This window comes from Nerophis lumbriciformis, linkage group LG15 (assembly GCF_033978685.3).
Source record: "Nerophis lumbriciformis linkage group LG15, RoL_Nlum_v2.1, whole genome shotgun sequence".
Lineage (NCBI taxonomy): Eukaryota > Metazoa > Chordata > Actinopteri > Syngnathiformes > Syngnathidae > Nerophis > Nerophis lumbriciformis.
The window spans coordinates 32,660,694-32,683,666 of NC_084562.2; the positions used below are offsets into that span (position 1 = coordinate 32,660,694).

General features: G+C 42.6%; 1 protein-coding gene across 2 annotated transcripts in view; it reads right to left on the minus strand.

Moving 5' to 3' along the window:
* Positions 1-864: 864 nt before the first annotated feature.
* LOC133616052 (Golgi apparatus protein 1-like) overlaps positions 865-22,973 on the minus strand; it is a 139,847-nt gene continuing 117,738 nt past the window's right edge. For both annotated transcript variants that reach the window (XM_061975070.1, XM_061975069.1), the window contains 10 exons: positions 18,230-18,347; positions 18,074-18,166; positions 17,858-17,995; positions 17,656-17,779; positions 17,063-17,205; positions 16,883-16,984; positions 16,702-16,809; positions 7,564-7,684; positions 4,694-4,800; positions 865-1,850 (listed from right to left, as the gene is read on the minus strand). In XM_061975070.1, the coding sequence (XP_061831054.1) occupies positions 1,683-1,850; positions 4,694-4,800; positions 7,564-7,684; positions 16,702-16,809; positions 16,883-16,984; positions 17,063-17,205; positions 17,656-17,779; positions 17,858-17,995; positions 18,074-18,166; positions 18,230-18,347 (1,222 nt within the window). In that variant the 3' untranslated portion in view covers positions 865-1,682. The remainder of the gene's footprint in view (positions 1,851-4,693; positions 4,801-7,563; positions 7,685-16,701; positions 16,810-16,882; positions 16,985-17,062; positions 17,206-17,655; positions 17,780-17,857; positions 17,996-18,073; positions 18,167-18,229; positions 18,348-22,973) is intronic.

Below are 22,973 nucleotides of genomic sequence, written 5' to 3' on the forward strand. Positions count from 1 at the left end.
GAGACCATATTTGGGCTGAGACATCAGGGTATTGTTAAAAGCACACAATAGGTGATGTCGCAAACATGTCTTGAGTGAGGGCTTCTCTCACACCAGCGGTCCTCACCATCTAGAAGATTTCTCCTCAGAGGAATGTCCCTTCCTTGATATGCAAATGAGCTGCTGACTAGACCGGACAAAACTGCCCTCCTATGTGTTGTCATGTGTTTGTGTTAGTGTTGCTTGGGCATGTTCAATGTCACCAGCCGGGTCTTCCCCGGCTGACTTTGGTAGAGTAGAAAAGTGCACCTGGACTAGTCGCTCGTGGGAACACTGCCATCTGGGGGTTTTGATGGTGATGCTGACAAAAGAAAGGCACTGGTACCACAGAGTAGACGTGCCATTCATGTACTTGGTAATGTTACAGCACGCACATGTATTAATGCCTTCTTACTAATTATTGCACTAATTAAAATGACTACCATTGCTGTTAATATACAATATATAATATGTTGTTTAGATTTAGATTTTTTTATTTATAGAGAAAAAGAATAGCAAAACAAATATGCTCAGAAATACAAATTACATTTCTTTGTAATAATTTTTTATATAGTATGCGAGATATAGGGGGGGGGGGCTTCACAAACAGCACGAGCTGCTCGTTGAGAAGAGTGATGCAGGCTTTTCGTTTGCTTCTCCAAGTGTCCAGTAAGACCAAGAAAAAGTTGCCAAGGGGTCTTCAAAGTCACTAAGTTTGCAACATGACCCCTTCTGCTCTGTCTTCTTATTCTCTGGCAGAGCAGGTGCATGTGAGGTGCGTTAAGAAGCACAACTCCGATGCCATCTATGTATGGGGTTCTAACAACAATCTACATTCACAGACAGTCCCATTATAATGTGTTTATTAATTGTGGCGCTTATGGTGAGCCGCCACAAATAAATGATTGTATGAAAAACACTGACTATTATAAATGCTAATTTCAGCATGAGTAGAATTTCTTGTAATTATTCAACATTTCATGTAAAATCAGACATATTTTAATTGATTTATATATTATCTTTTTGCCTCAGGAATATAAAAAAACAGTTGCAGGTCGTGCAAAAGGCCCCCAGTCTGGACTCTGGACACCCTGTAGTCTTGCACTTCTCCTTATGTTTACTTTATACTGCATTATTTGGCTTCATAAGCACAAATTCCATCTGAAACAACAAATCTCCAATAAAAAAAAGTCATATCTACAGAAATTATGAAGTTATGTAAAGCAAAAAACATTTGTGGACATGGCGAGCAGGTTGAGTAGATCCTGCACAGGCGGGAAGAGGATTCAACCCCAAACAGTTTCAAGCAAGTTCTCCTCGTTGTTTCAAGATGCTGCTTGTGCATTTTAGGACGCCTCTTACAAAAGAAAAACATCTTGAGGTTCTTTGCATGCGCCAAGTTTACCTTAAACATGACTAAACAAGTCGGGGTCCGAAGAGAAGCAACAGTCCTCAGTCCAGCTGAAAGTGCTCATTTTGACACTTGATCTTCTCACGTCCAACACCAAAAAAGGTCCTCAGGAGGGAAAAAAATGTCATGATTTTTTGTCAGGGTAATCTTACAGCAAAGGTCAAAGGGGAGCACTGGTGTTGGCACTGGACTTTGGCTGGTGACGGACTTGAGGAGGAGACAAAGGATGAAGAGGAAGAGCAGCCGGTGTCCTCTACCGGTCCTTCAGTTCTCTGGTCACGTGCTTGGTGATCCGACCGCACAGCAGCCCCACCAGGAAGAGGACGCACATGCTCAGTGCGATTGTGAGCAGGATATAGTTCTTGGAAGGCGATGTCATCACCTGCACCGCCAGATCGGAGAAGCCTTCTGCTGGCGCCACCTACAGCACACATAGGCACAGTGACAAACGGCGTTATTGTCAGGTTCAAATACAGGACATCTGTTACACAAGACAAAAGGCAAGGAATCAAACAGAGACAGAATTCAATTTGGACTCAATTGAGGAAAGACATGGTCACTGTACTCTCTGCACAGTCCTGCACCACGCTCTGACGAAGAAGGTTCTCGTCTCCTCTTTTAATTCAGATGTTCCATGTTCACGCACCAACATATGTCACAATAGGAATGGGGAGGTATGTAAAACAGTCATTGTTTTTGGTCGCTTTGAAGTCCAAGAAGAGGACTTCTCGGGCTTGGCTCTTCCTGGATCCAGCTGGGGCAGGTGTTGGAGGACAATGGACAACCCCTCCCGTCTCCTGTCCACAGTGACTTCAAGAGGGCAGCGTGTCGTAAATAGCGTTGACCAAATAGTTGGAAGAGAGTTTGTGAATTACTTCAAAGAGAGTTCCTCCAGGAGTTGAGCACATCCTGCCATCTGTCCGTGCTGAAATCACAGTGGCGTTTCACGAGGCTTCATCCTTTTGTTAGGCCTCGAAATACAGCATTCATAATACAACATTTCTTTTGTGATAACTTACAAACAATTATTCCAACAGTTATTGTTTAGTAAAGTTGGATGGATGGATCCAAATGTTGATAGTGGTGTTGGATAGGAACGCTCTCATGTGTCTTCTTCTTCCTTCTCTTGGCTGCCTGCTGTGTAAATACGCAACCAGCGTGGATTTGAAGTTGATGGTGGATAAAAACACAAAACAACCGAAACTGACGTTTTACTTAAATCAGAAATTTGTTAATATTGCAAAATTACCAAAATGCAACATCCATTCCATCTATTTTCTACCGCTTGTCCCTTTCGGGGTCGCGGGGGCTGCTGGAGCCTATCTCAGCTGTATTCGGGCGGAAGGCGGGGTAAACAAAGTAACAAAAATGTATATATAAAAATTTCAACAAAACTATATAATTTCCATTGCTGGCATATATTTATGAAAAAATAAAGTCAGTAATTAATCATAATTCTGTGTCTAACAATCTCTGTGAACCTTTTCAATCCGGTTTCAGGGCAAATCACTCTACGGAGACAGCCCTCGCAAAAATGACTAATGATCTACTGCTAACGATGGATTCTGATGCGTCATCTATGTTGCTGCTTCTTGATCTTAGCGCTGCTTTCGATACCGTCGATCATAATATTTTATTAGAGCGTATCAAAACACGTATTGGTATGTCAGACTTAGCTTTGTCGTGGTTTAACTCTTATCTTACTGACAGGATGCAATGCGTCTCCCATAACAATGTGACCTCGGACTATGTTAAGGTAACGTGCGGAGTCCCCCAAGGTTCGGTTCTTGGCCCTGCACTCTTTAGTATTTACATGCTGCCGCTAGGCGACATCATACGCAAATACGGTGTTAGCTTTCATTGTTATGCTGATGACACCCAACTCTACATGCCCCTAAAGCTGACCAACACGCCGGATTGTAGTCAGCTGGAGGCGTGTCTTAATGAAATTAAACAATGGATGTCCGCTAACTTCTTGCAACTCAACACTAAGAAAACGGAAATGCTGATTATTGGTCCTGCTAAACACCGACATTTATTTGATAATACCACCTTAACATTTGACAACCAAACAATTACACAAAGCGACTCAGTAAAGAATCTGGGTATTATCTTCCACCCAACTCTCTCCTTTGAGTCACACATTAAGAGTGTTACTAAAACGGCCTTCTTTCATCTCCGTAATATCGCTAAAATTCGTTCCATTTTGTCCACTAGCGACGCTGAGATCATTATTCATGCGTTCGTTACGTCTCGTCTCGATTACTGTAACGTATTATTTTCGGGTCTCCCTATGTCTAGCATTAAAAGATTACAGTTGGTACAAAATGCGGCTGCTAGACTTTTGACAAGAACAAGAAAGTTTGATCATATTACGCCTATACTGGCTCACCTGCACTGGCTTCCTGTGCACTTAAGATGCGACTTTAAGGTTTTACTACTTACGTATAAAATACTACACGGTCTAGCTCCAGCCTATCTTACCGATTGTATTGTACCATATGTCCCGGCAAGAAATCTGCGTTCAAAGAACTCCGGCTTATTGGTGATTCCCAGAGCCCAAAAAAAGTCTGCGGGCTGTAGAGCGTTTTCTATTCGGGCTCCAGTACTATGGAATGCCCTCCCGGTAACAATTAGAGATGCTACCTCAGTAGAAACATTTAAGTCCCATCTCAAAACTCATTTGTATACTCTAGCCTTTGAATAGCCCCCCTTTTTTTAGACCAGTTGATCTGCCGTTTCTTTTCTTTTCTCCTCTGCTCCCCCCTATCCCTTGTGGAGGGGAAGACACACAGATCCGGTGGCCATGAATGGGGTGCTGGCTGTCCGGGGTCGGGACCCGGGGTGGACCGCTCGCCTGTATATCGGTTGGGAACATCTCTGCGCTGCTGACCCGTCTCCGCTCGGGATGGTTTCCTGCTGACCCCACTGTGGACTGGACTCTTACTGTTATGCTGGATCCACTATGGACTGGACTCTCACAATATTATGTCAGACCCACTCGACATCCATTGCATTCGGTCTCCCTAGAGGGGGGGGGTTACCCACATATGCGGTCCTCTCCAAGGTTTCTCATAGTCATTCACATCGACGTCCCACTGGGGTGAGTTTTTCCTTGCCCTTATGTGGGCTATACCGAGGATGTCGTTGTGGCTTGTGCAGCCCTTTGAGACACTTGTGATTTAGGGCTATATAAATAAACATTGATTGATTGATTGATTGATAATTAAAATAATGTAAAATATATTTTTCTGGTTATTGTACCTTAGCAGCATAGCCCCACATGTCGATGCGATCCTGGAGTCGTTTCTTACACTCAGGCTGCAGGCGAACTCTCTTGTCCTGTAATGCTTCCATCAGACACGACATCTCTGCATTGTGACACAGACACCAAAAAAACGTACACACCAACAGGCAGTATAAGTAACACACTAAGTACGTTTATCTGATGATTACAATTTAATTACTGACACATACAAGCAGTTCAGGTCAGGGTAATATTGTAATTGTCAAATTTGCATAATTGCCTTTTAAGAGCAATTAAGAGCAAACAGGCAGCACGGTGGCAGAGGGGTTAGTGCATCTGCCTCACAATACGCAGGTCCTGAGTAGTCTTGGGTTAAATCCCGGGCTCGGGATCTTTCTGTGTGGAGTTTGCATGTTCTCCCCGTGACTGCGTGGGTTCCATCCGGGTACTCCGGCTTCCTCTTAGTTCCAAAGACATGCACCTGGGGATAGGTTGATTGGCAACACTAAATTGGCCCTAGTGTGTGAATGTTGTCTGTCTATCTGTGTTAGCCCTGTGATGAGGTGGCGACTTGTCCAGGGTGTACCCCGCCTTCCGCCCGATTGTAGCTGAGATAGGCTCCAGCGCCCCCGCGACCCCAAAGAGAATAAGCGGTAGAAAATGGATGGAAGAGCAAAACAAAAATGTTTAGAAGTACATATTAACTTTCTTTATGTCACAAACTGATACTGCTAAAACATTGATCCATAATCGGTCTGGTCAACACACATAGACACACAGTTATGCGACTGGTGCCAAAACACCAAATATTTATGTGCTTTGTGGACTTGGAGAAGGCATTCGACCGTGTACCCCGGGAAGTCCTGTGGGGAGTGCTCAGAGAGTATGGGGTAACGGACTGTCTTATTGTGGCGGTTCGCTCCCTGTATGATCAGTGTCAGAGCTTGGTCCGCATTGCCGGCAGTAAGTCGGACACGTTTCCGGTGAGGGTTGGACTCCGCCAAGGCTGCCCTTTGTCACCGATTCTGTTCATAACCTTTATGGACAGAATTTCTCGGCGCAGTCAGGGCGTTGAGGGTATCTGGTTTGGTGGCTGCAGGATTAGGTCTCTGCTTTTTGCAGATGATGTGGTCCTGATGGCTTCATCTGGCCAAGATCTTCAGCTCTCACTGGATCGGTTCACAGCCGAGTGTGAAGCGACTGGGATGGGAATCAGCACCTCCAAATCCGAGTCCATGGTTCTCGCCCGGAAAAGGGTGGAGTGCCATCTCCGGGTTGGGGAGGAGATCTTGCCCCAAGTGGAGGAGTTCAAGTACCTCGGAGTCTTGTTCACGAGTGAGGGAAGAGTGGATCGTGAGATCGACAGGCGGATCGGTGCGGCATCTTCAGTAATGCGGACGCTGTATCGATCCGTTGTGGTGAAGAAGGAGCTGAGCCAGAAGGCAAAGCTCTCGATTTACCGGTCGATCTACGTTCCCATCCTCACCTATGGTCATGAGCTTTGGGTCATGACCGAAAGGACAAGATCACGGGTACAAGCGGCCGAAATGAGTTTCCTCCGCCGGGTGGCGGGGCTCTCCCTTAGAGATAGGGTGAGAAGCTCTGTCATCCGGGGGGAGCTCAAAGTAAAGCCGCTGCTCCTCCATATCGAGAGGAGTCAGATGAGGTGGTTCGGGCATCTGGTCAGGATGCCACCCGAACGCCTCCCTCGGGAGGTGTTTCGGGCACGTCCGACCGGTAGGAGGCCACGGGGAAGACCCAGGACACGTTGGGAAGACTATGTCTCCCGGCTGGCCTGGGAACGCCTCGGGATCCCCCGGGAGGAGCTGGACGAAGTGGCTGGGGAGAGGAAAGTCTGGGCTTCCCTGCTTAGGCTGCTGCCCCCGCGACCCGACCTCGGATAAGCGGAAGAAGATGGATGGATGGATGGATGGAATTAATGCTAACGAGCAATACTACTGTCAATGCCAATGACAGTCGTTGAAGTGTAATTTCCCCTTGTTAGCATTGAGGTATTGTGTCCAAAATAGTTGGAATCCATTCCATTCAATTGTAAACAAATGGCACAAAGAATGTTTCTAACTCCTGTTATTTGTTGGAGGCTAAATTGCGGAGTCTTTTAGGATTGGTTGAAAGGACATTGTTGTATGTGGTAGACAGGTGGTGTCACAAACCACCTCCTCTGTTCAGGAATGGTTTTTCAACCTTGACATGGATGGCTTCCCTCACTCCTTATTCGTACCATTTGTCCTCCATGTCCAGAATCTGTACATTTTTGAGTCTTGGCCTGAAGAGTTTGCCCGTCTATGATGTGCCATGTGTCGGCTTAGTGGTTGTTTTGTTTCCCCAATGTATGTATTCAACATTACACTGGATAGCATACACCAGATTGTTTTTGTGGGTGTGGGGTGTCCGGTCTTTAGGATGCACTAGTCTGTGTCTCAGGGTGTTGCCTAGTTTGAAGTGTACTGTGATGTTGTGTCTCAGGCCATCCTTGACCAGGCACAGCCTCCTGGTGTTGGAGTATAAATATTTGGGGTTTTGGCACCAGCCGCTAGACTAGATCTGACTAATCTAAGTCTAAGACTAGATCTGACCAATCTAAGTCAATGAGCACGAACTGATGAAACGTACTCGGATGAGAGGCTTAACGTCTTCTAAGAAAAACCAAACAGTCCTGTTGAGATCGATTGAATGCCCTTAGGGTAACTGGAGAAAACACACAAAAGCATGGGGAGACATGCAAACTCAAAGAAAGTGTACCAACTTGTCAGAGATTCAAACCCTCGATCACCTGAATGTGAGGTCAGCATGCTTACCACTAAGCACCCCCCTAATGAAACTGCACATGAAAAGTAAAACGCAATGATTGTGTAAAAGCACCCACGTCTTCCTCTGCCGGGTGTAATAGCAGCACAGTGATGTTTCAGGTCCAGGGCACAGGCCGTGTGGAGGACCGGGTCAACAAAGATGTCCGCTTTACTCTCCTTCAGCATGTTCAGCACTTCCTGTGGCAAGAAAGGCAAATTAAAGGCCTACTGAAAGCCACTACTACCGACCACACAGTCTGATAGTTTATATATCAATGATGAAATCTTAACATTGCAACACATGCCAATACGGCCGGGTTAGCTTACTGTAGTGCAATTTTAAATTTTGCGCCGAAATATCCTGCTGAAAACGTTTCGGTATGATGACGCCTGCGCGTGACGTCACGGATTGTAGAGGACATTTTGGGACAGCATGGTGGCCAGCTATTAAGTCGTCTGTTTTCATCGCAAAATTCCACAGTATTCTGGACATCTGTGTTGGTGAATCTTTTGCAATTTGTTCAATGAACAATGGAGACAGCAAAGAAGAAAGCTGTAGGTGGGAAGCGGTGTATTGCGGCCGGCTGCAGCAACACAAACACGGCCGGTGTTTCATTGTTTACATTCCCGAAAGAGGACAGTCAAGCTTTACCATTGGCCTGTGAAAAACTGGGACAACAGAGACTCTTACCAGGAGGACTTTGAGTTGGATACGCAGACGCGGTACCGTGAGTACGCAGCTGCGGCTTCCAAACATTTGATCGCTTGCCCGTACGTGCGTGCCGCTATGTGCATGTCACGTACGTAACTTTGGGGACTTTGGGGAAATATATGTGCTGTATGAACTTTGGGGAGGTGAACGGTACTTTGGGCTGTGGGATTGAGTGTGTTGTGCAGGTGTTTGAGTTGTATTGGCGGGTTATATGGACGGGAGGGAGCAGGTGTTTGTTATGCGGGATTAATTTGTGGCATATTAAATATAAGCCTGGTTGTGTTGTGGCTAATCTTGTGTTTATTTACTGTTTTAGTCATTCCCAACTGAATATCAAGTCCCACCCGCCTCTCACAGCATCTTCCCTATCTGAATCGCTCCCACTGCCCTCTAGTCCTTCACTCTCACTCCTCGCTCAAATTAATGGGGAAATCGTCGCTTTCTCGGTCCGAATCGCTCTCGCTGCTGGTGGCCATGTTTGTAAACAATGTGCAGATGTGAGGAGCTCCACAACCGGTGACGTCACGCGCATATCGTCTGCTACTTCCGATACAGGCAAGGCTTTTTTATCAGCGACCTAAAGTTGAGAACTTTCTCGTCGATGTTCTCTACTAAATCTTTTCAGCAAAAATATGGCAATATCGCGAAATTGTCAAGTATGACACATAGAATGGACCTGCTATCCCCGTTTGAATAAGAAAATCGCATTTCAGTAGGCCTTTAAACAAAGCAGCAGTTTTATCACAACTGTAAAACTGTTGTTCTTCTTTATGCCCTCCACCTCCTACTTTCTCTTTGAAGCAACTCTTGGGGAGTCAAGATGTTCACACAGAACGGAACTTTCAAGAAGTCATTAGCATGGAACTCGATCAATCGCAGACATTTGGATCAGCACCTTCAAAAATACCAACCTTTGACAATACGATTCATGCTTTAGACCCTGAGAAATGGTGCTAGTAATTTGGTTACGCACCAGTATGTGGATAGGTAGCAAAATGTGATGGGTTCAGCTTGCATCGAAAGAGCAGACTTCAAACTGCACACAAGTCTTTAACGTCGGTAAATCGGTCAATTAACACCAGACTAATTATCAGAGGTGTGGACTCGAGTCACATGACTTGGACTCGAGTCAGACTCGAGTCATGAATTTGATGACTTTAGACTCGACTTGACAAAATGTAAAAAGACTTGCAACTCGACTTCGACTTTAACATCAATGACTTGTGACTTCACTTGGACTTGAGCCTTTTGAATTGACATGACTTGACATGACTTGCTACTTTCCCCAAACCCAAAGATGAAAAAGTTATTCGGGAGCGCTCCGTATTTTTCATTGTGTACTTGTCTATCAGCGTTGCGTGTGTCAGCTGGTGTGCTCTCAGTACAACAGCCAATCAAATTAGATCTACTTTGTTTTCATCACACAGCATTCATCCAATCAAATTGCAGGACAACCAACGAAGAAGACATGTCCAAACCACACGCCAGTGAACAAAAAATGATACCTAAAATAATTTTGTTTGGGTATAAAAATTACGAGGTGGTCAACACAAAACGGTTTGCAGTATGCAACACATGCGGTTCGAAAATGACTGATGGAGAGGCAACAACTTCCAACTTCGTCCGGCATTTGAAGTTGCACAAAGAACGGTAAGTTTTGAATGTAAGATAACGTTTATTGGCTAAGTAACGTGACTTTTATTTGCAGTGTAGTTAAATCAGTGAGGCTGTAAACTCACTGCTAACGTTATAACGTTATTGCAAACATGGGAATCTTTTGCAGTTCACTACCTTATTCATACTTTTTGTTCAGTGATTTTTTTTAAGCAGGGTTACGTTAGTCAATATATCACACGTAACGTTAGACGGCGGTCAGCAGCACCGCGTATTTTAGCCACCTAAAAAAAGACAAAAATAGTAAAATAAAGGTCAGTTAAAATGTATACTATATTATGAATATGTGTACCGTTTTAGCTAGCTTTCTGACATACTGTTGGTTGTTTACCTCAGTGGTCCCCAACCACCGGGCCGCGGCCCGGTACTGGTCCGTGGATCGATTGGTATCGGGCCGCACAAGAATTTTTTATTTTTATTTTCTTTTTTTAATTAAATCAACATAAAAAACACAAGATACACTTACAAGTAGTGCACCAACCCAAAACAACTCTCTCCCCCCTTTTGTTCTGGGCATTGAACATGAAGACTCTTCCTTCACTGTTCCGAGTGGCCATGAGAGTCTTGGCAGTGCCTTCCTCCAGTGCTCCAGTGGAGCGAGTTTTCAGCCATGGTGGCATCATACTACGCCCCCATCGTGCACAAATGACTGACAGACTCTTGGCTAATTTGGTCTTTTGCAAATGCAATGCAGCATAGGGCCCTGACATATAAAAAGTACAACTTTTTTGTTATGTTCACGTATATGTCATGTTTTTTCAATGTTAACACTTTTGTACAAATAAGTACATTTGCACTTTATTTTTCAATGTGTTTGTTCTGTAAAGGAATGAGTTAATGTTTAAAATGACTGGTTAATAGTGCTATTATAAAGTGCAATGTCAGCACAATTTTCTTTCCTGCAATTTAAAATGCACTTGTTTTAATAAATAAATACAGCGTTTGAAAAGCATACACAATCTGTGTTAATATATTAGTCTGTGGTTAAAAGGACTTGAAAGGACTCGAAACTCAAAATGCAGGACTTAGGACTTGACTTGAGACTTTCCAGTCTTGACTTTGGACTTGACTCGGGGCTTGCCTGTCTTGACTCGGGACTTGACTCGGACTTGAGGGCAAAGACTTGACACTTACTTGTGACTTGCAAAACAATGACTTGGTCCCACCTCTGCTAATTATTAGGGTTGTCCCGATCCAATAGTGATATTGGGTAAAAAAAAGGTAATGGATTATATCGGCCTACATCTAAAACATCGGCTATAACAACTCCAATACAAGCTAACGTCTCTTCTTGCTAGCTTAGCAGACAGATAACAGATTGTCTCCATTTGGGAGTCTTTTAAGAGTCTTTACTTCTAAACACTGAAAAACTGAACATGCAGAAATAAAATATGCCAAATATACAAAGATACAAAATAACTTCTCTGTGACATTCCAATACAAAAGAAACGCATTAAAACCAAAGTACACAAAAGCCTGATGCTAATTATCACTGGCTATACCATAAACATTCTACTACTTAGCATTAGTGATTTTACGTGGCAATTTCGACACTTCCAAATTCTGCAATAAAAACTACAACTATGATGCACGTTTCAATCAAATAGCTGTAACAAGTACAACACTTACAGGAAAACACTTTGTAGGGCTCAACAAATTACAAGAGTGGCAAATTCAACTTAATGGCAATAAACTACTTCCTGACTATGGCAAGCCACCTAGGACAAACTGAAAGGAAGGCATACTTGCAAATGAGACTTAGAAGTTTTAAGAAAACAAGATATAACAACTCAAATAAAATATCAAGTCAAGGTCAGACTCCACTTAAGCACTTCTTTCTAGCAGTGCCAGGATCCAACTTGCAGAGCCCACGTGATCACAACAACATATTGCTTGATCACATTCCACACTACAAAATAAGTTGAAAGTATCTATTAGTCGTGCTGATATCATATCAGATCTATTGGGCCAATAGTCAAGGCTACAATATCAGTATCTAATCCGAAGTGAACAAATGCCCCTGTGCCAACTTTTTTAAGTTAATGATTATTTGCAAAAAAATATTTAGTTTCTCAGTTCGAACATTAAATATCTTGTCTTTGCAGTCTATTCAATTGAATATAAGTTGAAAAGGATTTGCAACTCATTGTATTCTGTTTGTAATTACGATTTAAACAACGTGCCAACTTCACTGGTTTTGAGTTTTGTACTAAATGTATGTAAATGTACATGCTGTATCGGGACAGATCCATTAAGACAAATATGTCGTAAAGAAATTAACTATAAGCCATAAAACCATAACAAAATGCTATGTCACATGAATGTTTTTTGAAGTAATAACTTTGTGAAATAAAAAAAACAAAACACCAAAAACATGGTGATTACTTTTTGATATCAATATAAAACACAAAGCAGTTTGGCTAATGAAGATAAAGTCTAATAAACAAACGTTCTTCTTAAACAACACCATGTGGTTCAGTGCAACAGTTTGGGCAACAATAATAAACAGGTGTGATACCTTTAACATCTAATAAACAATCTTTGTGGCTCACTGACAACACAGCCTGCGTTCAATTCGATGAGATGACAAAACATTTTAGCTAGCATTGATTTTATTGGAGCACTGACAAAGTTAGCAGTACAATTAAGGATGAGTGACCATCCCAGTAAACAAACTGAAGACTTTATAAACAAGTTGTGGCAGCGTTCCCGACAGTTCGCTTACTGCATGGTAACTCTCAGTCCCAGCACCTGACGGACTGCAACTGCAACATCAAATATTTTTCTCCTCCAAGGTATACTTTTAGTGTGGGACAAATGCTTCTGTCTCTAATTCTGTCCACACCTGTTGTCATCCAATAACAGCAGTGCGCTCTTAAATGCACACCAAAATTCCACAGATGTAGAAACGAGTGAAATAAAGTGAAACAAAGCAAATGGCTCCGTTCACTGGGAGAGAACATCTCCAGAACAAAGTTCTCGTGTGCATGCGTCGGTGCTGTCGCTTCCATTTCCAGGAAATAACTAGTATTCAAATCAAATCAAATCAACTTTATTTATAGAGCACATTTAAAATTTACCACAGGGGTAGCCAAAGTGCTGTACAATGAGCAGGTTAAAAGATAAAACGAGTACCGAGCAAACACAACACAACACAAACAGAACACGATAAAAAATAAATAATTAAAATAGAATTAATAAAAACATAAAAACATAAAAACAGGATCACAGCAGGTGTATTATGGGGCGCCATTGCAGGATGGATATCACTCAGTGTTAAAAGCCATGGAATAAAAGTATGTTTTTAAGAGAGATTTAAAAACAGGAAGAGAGGAGGCTTGTCTAACACTCAGGGGTAGGTCGTTCCAGAGCTTGGGAGCAGCAACGGCGAAAGCTCTGTCACCTCTAAGCTTCAGCCTTGTGTCAGGGACCGTCAACAGCAGCTGATCGGCTGATCTTAAGGATCGGGTGGGGCAGTAAGGCTGAAGGAGGTCGGAGAGATAGGTTGGCGCGAGGTTGTTTAGACATTTAAAAACAAATAAAAGGAGTTTAAAATGTATTCGGTAACGCACAGGGAGCCAGTGAAGGGACGCTAAAATAGGGGTGATGTGCTCACGTCTGCGGGTCTGTGTTAGCAGACGAGCAGCAGAGTTCTGCACGAGCTGCAGGCGGGCGAGGGAGGCCTGGCTAATGCCTACATACAGGGCATTACAGTAATCAAGACGAGTCGAGATAAAAGCGTGGATTAATTTCTCAAGATCAGCGTGGATTAATTTCTCAAGAAGCGGTTTCACTTTCGCTATTTGGCGTAATTGATAAAAACTTTTTTGAACGACGCTGCTGATTTGTTTTTCGAATTTAAAATCTGAGTCAAACTTTACCCCCAGGTTTGTGACAGAGTCGCTGAGATACGGGGTCAGAGTGCCGAGGTCAACGTTGGGGGAGGGAGAGCGACTTGGACCGAACAACATAACTTCTGTTTTATCTTCATTTAGGCTCAGGAAGTTAGCTGAAAGCCAGACTTTGATGTCGTGCAGGCAGTCAATAAGACGTTGAACCGTGTTATTTTGTGCCATGGGAAAATAAATCTGGCAATCATCGGCATAAAAATGAAATGCAATACTGTACTTCCTAAAAATAGAACCAAGGGGGAGAAGGTAAAGCGCAAATAAAATTGGGGCAAGGATTGAGCCCTGGGGGACCCCATGTGGTAAAGTATTGCCTAAAATGCATTAATAAATTATGGTTTGTCAGTAATTAAAAATTTAAACGGTATTCCAAACTGTCTGGAATTTTACCGCGGTTTATCATTATACCGTTTACCATTATACCGTTTACCATTACATTCCTAGGTAGCACTTATAATAACAATATCACTAATACTTGGTTAATATTCAAGTCATAAAAAGTAAATTGAGTATTGTTGGAGTTTTGAATGGTTATTTATTGGGTTTTATAGGCAGAATAGTGGCTGTAAGCGGACTTTTATTTATGTTTATTTACGAGTTAGAATGCATTAAAAAAATACATCCGTCGTCATGTCCTTCATATTTATTGTGAAAGATTGGCAAAATTCCAAAAAAAGGGCAGTTCCTCTTCAAATAAGGCACTCGGCACCACTTTTCAACTGCACACGCAGTGTTCGTAGAGCACATGCAACACGCCTACTGATAGCACACGCCATTTTATAGATTGCACACAATGTTAAGCGTGAGACATTTGGATCTTAGTAAATCAGTTCCTATATCAAAATGAACAAATAAGTCACACATACAATGAAACCAACCAAAGCAAGATAAACTGTTTAACAGGTTGAAATACCTTATTAGGTAAAAAAGTAGGAATGGGTAGCGAATCCTGTACTTTTATGGGCACCGACCAAATTCCGTCAATACTATCGGGTATCGATTCATGTAAAATCAAACCGTGCCATATTTCGATACCTTTTTGCTCATGACGTCAAGTACGGTTGCAGACTAAACTCACTCAAGCAGCAAAAGTTCAGCCAAAGTCAAATTGAGGTTGCAATTTTCAATGCCAACAAAGCAAGTATGTCGGATAGAAAATGCTCAAACGTAGAATTACTTTTCCAAAATGGCTATCTTGATGCTAATTTACATTGTCTTTGCCATAATGTGTGTGTGACTATCAGTGGTACATTAACTTTATATACTGTACATGCTACTGATTAGCATGTACAATATGAACACTTTGTAGGGTGTAACAAAAGACTAGACAGACATTCAGCTTCATAGCAAAGTCTACTTTCTAAATAGGCAACACATCGTAGTCTATGCACTACTGCCATTTAATGTCTTGGAATTGTAACCTCACTGAAGTCTAATATACTTGCAAACGAATCTCAGAAATGTAATAAGAAAACAAGTAAAAACAACAGGACAGCACAGTTATCGCAATCTGCTCATTAATAATCCATCCATCCATCCATCTTCTTCCGCTTATCCGAGGTCGGGTCGCGGGGGCAGCAGCCTAAGCAGGGAAGCCCAGACTTCCCTCTCCTCAGCCACTTCGTCCAGCTCCTCCCGGGGGATCCCGAGGCGTTCCCAGGCCAGCCGGGAGACATAGTCTTCCCAACGTGTCCTGGGTCTTCCTCGTGGCCTCCTACCGGTCGGACATGCCCTAAACACCTCCTTAGGGAGGCGCTCGGGTGGCATCCTGACCAGATGCCCGAACCACCTCATCTGGCTCCTCTCGATGTGGAGGAGCAGCGGCTTTACTTTAAGCTCCCCCCGGATGACAGAGCTTCTCACCCTATCTCTAAGGGAGAGCCCCGCCACCCGGCGGAGGAAACTCATTTCGGCCGCTTGTACCCGTGATCTTGTCCTTTCGGTCATAACCCAAAGCTCATGACCATAGGTGAGGATGGGAACGTAGATCGACCGGTAAATTGAGAGCTTTGCCTTCCGGCTCAGCTCCTTCTTCACCACAACGGATCGATACAGCGTCCGCATTACTGAAGACGCCGCACCGGTCCGCCTGTCGATCTCACGATCCACTCTTCCCTCACTCGTGAACAAGACTCCGAGGTACTTGAACTCCTCCACTTGGGGCAAGATCTCCTCCCCAACCCGGAGATGGCACTCCACCCTTTTCCGGGCGAGAACCATGGACTCGGACTTGGAGGTGCTGATTCTCATCCCAGTCGCTTCACACTCGGCTGCGAACCGATCCAGTGAGAGCTGAAGATCCTGGCCAGATGAAGCCATCAGGACCAAATCATCTGCAAAAAGCAGAGACCTAATCCTGCAGCCACCAAACCGGATCCCCTCAACGCCTTGACTGCGCCTAGAAATTCTGTCCATAAAAGTTATGAACAGAATCGGTGACAAAGGGCAGCCTTGGCGGAGTCCAACCCTCACCGGAAACGTGTCCGACTTACTGCCGGCAATGCGAACCTCTCATTAATAATTATTACACTAAAAAATATTTTATTATTAAACAATTACCATTTATTAACACACACAAAAGTACCGTAAAGTGGTACCGTTAAGTACAGGTATCGATTCCCAGGTACTGGGAATTTGTACCGTGAATAGCCAGGAAAGCAAAAGCAAAATATCCTACCCTGGGCCTCAGAGGTTTGAAGAAAATGGCTAGTTATCTTGTTAAAAACTATCATGGCGAACAAAATACAACCTCCACGGAAATAGTAATGCATAAAGGAGGGACAATTGTCCTATAGTACTATATTATATTTTTCAGGTGATATGTCTCTGTGTTTAAACAAAGTAAAACCAAAATATTGATGTATATGAATATCATCTCCAAAAAATATGAAGAGAATCAACCATTAAAAAATACAGTATACCTTTTTACAGGTGTCCTGCTTGATCTTGAGGAGGTTGACTTTCAGACATTCTTCCACCTGACCAGTCTGTTCCTGAGCAGCTGCCTCCTCTGCACACAGCTTGGAGATCTGGATGAGAAAGTGGAATGACGAGACGAGAACATCAAAGAGAAATGGACGTGTATTTCTGCAACATGTGTACCTCATCTGAGCAATGCATCTGCAGCTGTGGGTCCAGTCTGTAGTCCAGCGCAGACTCCTGGAGAATCACTCGGATCTGGTCTTCACAGTCTTGGGACAATCTCTGACACATTGATGGTGAGATTTAGGAAATGATGTCTGTGGTTGAGATACCAACTGGATTTCTGATGATTGGACAGACCTGATCAGCATATTTGAGTTTCAGGCAGGCGATCACCTGACCCTCCAGCTCGCTGTCCTCACTCCCTTTGTTCAGGATGGACTGGCAGAACTTGGGAATGTCCGGTCGGCAAGACTTTCTCAGCACTGGGTTCAACCTGTAGTCTGAAGGAGGGTGTAGATTTAGTGGTGTCCAAAGTGTAACTCAGGAGCAATTTGCGGCCTGCAGCTATTTTTTTAACATTCTAAAATACTACTAAAAAAAATTTAAAAGTGGAAAAAAAGAGCAAATAGGTAATTATATATAATTAAACGACAATGGGGCCCCTGAGTCAAAAAGTTTGGGAAGCCCTGTATTATGCTATCCAGCCACTCTTGATCTTTCGCCGCCATTATTGAGTAGTGTGCTGTAAAACTGTGGTTTCATTATTTGGGGGATGTTTGGCGGATCAATTTTGGCCTGCGGGCCGCCTGTTGGTCTATTTTATTTGTCAGAGTTATACTTTTTGGAAAAAATAAGTGATGCAAAACATAATGTCCACTGCAGAGGGGGCAGGTTGTCAGGAGTATACAAACGAGTTCCACTGTAGTTTGTATGCATTAGTAAAGGTGTACCTGTGTTCTGGGTGATCTGTCTCTTAGTGATCATCTGTTTGCACTTTGGATCCATCAGCTCACTGTTCTTGTTCTGCTTCAGACACTGAAGAACATTCCTGGCATCGGCTTCAGTGCAAAACCTCTGCAAAAGAGAGTTAATGATCTTGCTGAAAGAGATTATATAAAAATATAAATAATATTTAATCTTTTCTCCAGCCACCTTAATCATTTGCTTGCAGACTCTCATCAACTGGTAGTCGAGTTCGGGGTCTGTCATCTCGGCCTCCTGCAGCCTGAAGATCCGCTGGTGGCAGCGCAGACTGAGCTGCTTCCTTTGTTCCTTTAGACACTCGACTATCTGCGGGAAATGAGAAGAACATTGAAAAAAAGAAATACCAGGTTTGATTCTGATGCTGCTGTTCTTACCAAACCTTACCTGAGCGTTGCCAAAAGCTACGCTGGGACACAGGCGACTGATGTCCGACTTACAGGGCTCATACAACTCTGGTTCTAACCGTATGTCCTCCGACTGAAAGTTGACATATGTTTTAGTTGGAAAAAAAATCCATGTTACTGTATTTCCTGTACCTACCATTTCTAACTCCTCTACCCGCAGTTGTTTACGACATTTCAGGGAGACACGCTGCTCTTTGCCCTCATGCAGCGTGTCGTTCCTGACAGTAGTACTTAGACAGATCACCACGTCCACCCTGAATCCAAGACAAGAAATCATTATTGCTGTTCAATAAGGTATGCTTATGTAACGGATGCTAGCTGGTGTGGCTGTGCGATAGTATGTTGCGTAAAAGTCACTTCCCAACGCTTTAAAAACTGGACGCTGAGTTGACGACTCATGGCTTTGAGCTCATTGGTGAGCACTGCTCGAATAACTCTCAACCATACGTTACACTTATTTAGGCAAGTTAAGATGGTTATCGTTAATTTATTTCCAACATGCAAAAAAGAGTTACATTGAAGTTAGGGCTGCATAAAAATATTCACACCGACATGTGATCAATTCTAAATGACTTAACTTTACTTAACTTTTTCAAATGTTTATTATTCTAGTAATATGGTTGTCAAGGATGTTTGTGATTTCTGATCGTTTGTGAGTGCACCAAAGGGACTTCTGTGTGTGTGTGCGTGTTGGCAGAGCAGAGCATACAGAACAGTTGAGCTTGTCGTTGTTGGTATTTTAGCAAGACGGTTAATTCATCACTTCCTTGTTATGTTTGTTTGATATACACTACGTTATAGCACTTTATATTGTGTGCAAAAAGTGTACAAACCTTAACTAAAATAGGGACGTTTGTCAAGGCTGGAACCCAATATTCACATTTACATTGTTTCTTATGGATACATTTGCTTCACTATACAAACTTTTTGATTTACGAACCATGTTCAAGAAGCAATTACCGGTAAGTTTGCACATACAGTTCCACTATACTGTGAGTGAGAAGGTGTGCCATGTTTTTGACCCAATGGATTATTGTTAGTCTTTCTATTAGTTTTTATTTAGAAATTCCCTCTTCAATTGTCCTTCCAGGACTTTGATGATGATGATTATAACAATAAAAAAATGCGGTTACTTTAAAAAGCAAGCACATGGCCCTGAACATGATGTGTGTTTGTGGAAAATTGTTCCATGCAACAAAACTGGCACGTCACTTAAAGGGGATCTGCACTTTTTTTGGGAATTTGGATCTCAGGAAACAGAGTGGACCGACACCAGCAGATGACATGGCACCCCAAACCATCACCCAACCATGCAAATTTTGCATTTCCTTTGGAAATCGAGGTCCCAGAGTCTGGAGGAAGACAGGAGAGGCACAGGATCCACGTTGCCTGAAGTCTAGTGTAAAGTTTCCACCATCAGTGATGGTTTGGGGTGCCATGTCATCTGCTGGTGTCGGTCCACTCTGTTTCCTGAGATCCAGGGTCAACGCAGCCGTCTACCAGCAAGTTTTAGAGCACTTCATGCTTCCTGCTGCTGACCTGCTCTATGGAGATGGAGATTTCAAGTTCCAACAGGACTTGGCGCCTGCACACAGCGCAAAATCTACCCGTGCCTGGTTTACGGACCATGGTATTTCTGTTCTAAATTGACCCGCCAACTCCCCTGACCTTAGCCCCATAGAAAATCTGTGGGGTATTGTGAAAAGGAAGATGCAGAATGCCAGACCCAAAAACGCAGAAGAGTTGAAGGCCACTATCAGAGCAACCTGGGCTCTCATAACACCTGAGCAGTGCCAGAAACTCATCGACTCCATGCCACGCCGCATTAACGCAGTAATTGAGGCAAAAGGAGCTCCAACCAAGTATTGAGTATTGTACATGCTCATATTTTTCATTTTCATACTTTTCAGTTGGCCAACATTTCTAAAAATCCCTTTTTTGTATTAGCCTTAAGTAATATTCTAATTTTGTGACACACGGAATTTTGGATTTTCATTTGTTGCCACTTCAAATCATCAAAATTAAATGAAATAAACATTTGAATGCATCAGTCTGTGTGCAATGAATAAATATAATGTACAAGTTACACCTTTTGAATGCAATTACTGAAATAAATCAAGTTTTTCAAAATATTCTAATTTACTGGCCTTTACCTGTACATGCTTTTTTTTAGGATTCTAAAGATAAAAACACCATTGTAGCCTTCAAAGCCCTCTAAAACAACTTCAAAACCATCCTTCAACATGTTATATACGCGCTGCAAGTATGTATATAAAGTAGTAACAGACACATATGTAATATATATAATATTTACCGTATTTTGCTAATTTTAAGTGAAACCGAAACATATTTCTTCAGCGCATTTATTTCCATTTCCATAGCAACAAACTTCCGACTTCCGGCAACAAATGTGTGTTCCTACTTCCGTAAACAAATGCAAGTGTGTTTTAATCATGGCAGACTTCATAATAGATGACGAACATGACTATTTTTGGACAAATTAGGATTCACAACCATATCTTTTTAAAGCTGAATCTACAGAGGATGAACTGCTGATAGTAAAAGCGAGCACGAAGAGAGGGTGAAATGTTGGAGCAGACTGAAGCCGAGAGAGTGAGGTCGGCGTGACTTGATGCTGCAAACATGGAACTTAGAGGCAAGCTATGCCGAAATAAATTAATTGCTTACCCAAATCAACTGGAAACGTCCCCAGCCATCTTGACCAAACGGACAACTGTCACTATATTCAATTTTGACATCCAACTTAGACCCGGAGATGGCAAGAAAGACATAAAATTACGCTTTTTTGCGCCCAATAATTTGTTTCTCTAAACGGGAATAAAAAATCATCCCATCAGTCGACATCCCAGTGAGAGCAGATATTATACAGTGAGTGATTGTTTTACTATGTTTGTAGTTTTGAGTTTTTGTTCAGCACTTAAAATAGTGCTACTAGCTCAAGCTTCTTATTGCTCAGCTTCTAAAACCTGTAGCTCATCCTTTATATATTCAGGCTCAAAAATATAAAGTTCTGGATCATCGTATGTCCCAAAGTTGTCGTCGTTGGCTTTCATGAAGTCTGCCACGATTAACAGCAGGGTCTCCGCAGGTTTCAATAAGTGAAATGTAAGACTTTTTAAGACTTTTTTTAAGACCACAATTAATAGAATTTAAGACCATTTCACATCCATACGGACAAAAAAGTACAAAGACATAAAAGAAAATCAGAGGGCCGGGATGAATTGTAAACTAAATGGTTAAACTAACCAAATACACCAGAAGACTATTGTAAAATAATTGAAAAAATATTACCAAACATCACAATTATGGCTTGCAAACCTCAAACATAATTTGGATGTGAATAATGCGGATAATATTCAAATTTGTATCTAGAATGTGTGAATACATTTTTAGCTGTTTTTTGTGACTTTTTTTTCAAACATATTGTTAATAAACAAGGACTAGTTTTTATTCAAGCCTTGCTTTCCTCATCCAACCATAAACTGACAACCTGTATAGCTTTTAATGTCAGTTGCTGTATAAACTTGGAAAAAAGATTAGGCATGAGACGCTGACCTAAAATCATTGCAATAAATAAAATAAATAGTATAGGGGAATTATATTTTTTATATAGTTTTACTGCTGTGAGTACACTACTACTGCTACAGATAAATTAGCGTGTGCTTACCGTTTGTAATAGTATGATTTCACTAGTAAACATCTCATTTTGATCTCCTTTGGCAATTGGCGCCACTTAACCCACACAACACTCTTTTGTGGGGTTTAAGTTGATTTTTGTATAGTTGTGCAAGTGTTCGTGGCATTTCAGCATCTTTTGACACAGACGTATGCGGATTTTTGACTTTTACATTATCATTCCATTCACTTTTTTGGAGTTTTTGTGTAAAAGTAGACAGTTTTATGTCGTCCACAGCTCCTTTACCACATGGGGTCCCCCAGGGCTCAATCCTTGCCCCAATTTTATTTGCGCTTTACCTTCTCCCCCTTGGTTCTATTTTTAGGAAGTACAGTATTGCATTTCATTTTTATGCCGATGATTGCCAGATTTATTTTCCCATGGCACAAAATAACACGGTTCAACGTCTTATTGACTGCCTGCACGACATCAAAGTCTGGCTTTCAGCTAACTTCCTGAGCCTAAATGAAGATAAAACAGAAGTTATGTTGTTCGGTCCAAGTCGCTCTCCCTCCCCCAACGTTGACCTCGGCACTCTGACCCCGTATCTCAGCGACTCTGTCACAAACCTGGGGGTAAAGTTTGACTCAGATTTTAAATTCGAAAAACAAATCAGCAGCGTCGTTCAAAAAAGCTTTTATCAATTACGCCAAATAGCGAAAGTGAAACCGCTTCTATCAAGACATGATCTTGAGAAATTAATCCACGCTTTTATCTCGACTCGTCTTGATTATTGTAATGCCCTGTATGTTGGCATTAGCCAGGCCTCCCTCGCCCGCCTGCAGCTCGTGCAGAACTCTGCTGCTCGTCTGCTAACACAGACCCGCAGACGTGAGCACATCACCCCTATTTTAGCGTCCCTTCACTGGCTCCCTGTGCGTTACCGAATACATTTTAAACTCCTTTTATTTGTTTTTAAATGTCTAAACAACCTCGCGCCAACCTATCTCTCCGACCTCCTTCAGCCTTACTGCCCCACCCGATCCTTAAGATCAGCCGATCAGCTGCTGTTGACGGTCCCTGACACAAGGCTGAAGCTTAGAGGTGACAGAGCTTTCGCCGTTGCTGCTCCCAAGCTCTGGAACGACCTACCCCTGAGTGTTAGACAAGCCTCCTCTCTTCCTGTTTTTAAATCTCTCTTAAAAACATACTTTTATTCCATGGCTTTTAACACTGAGTGATA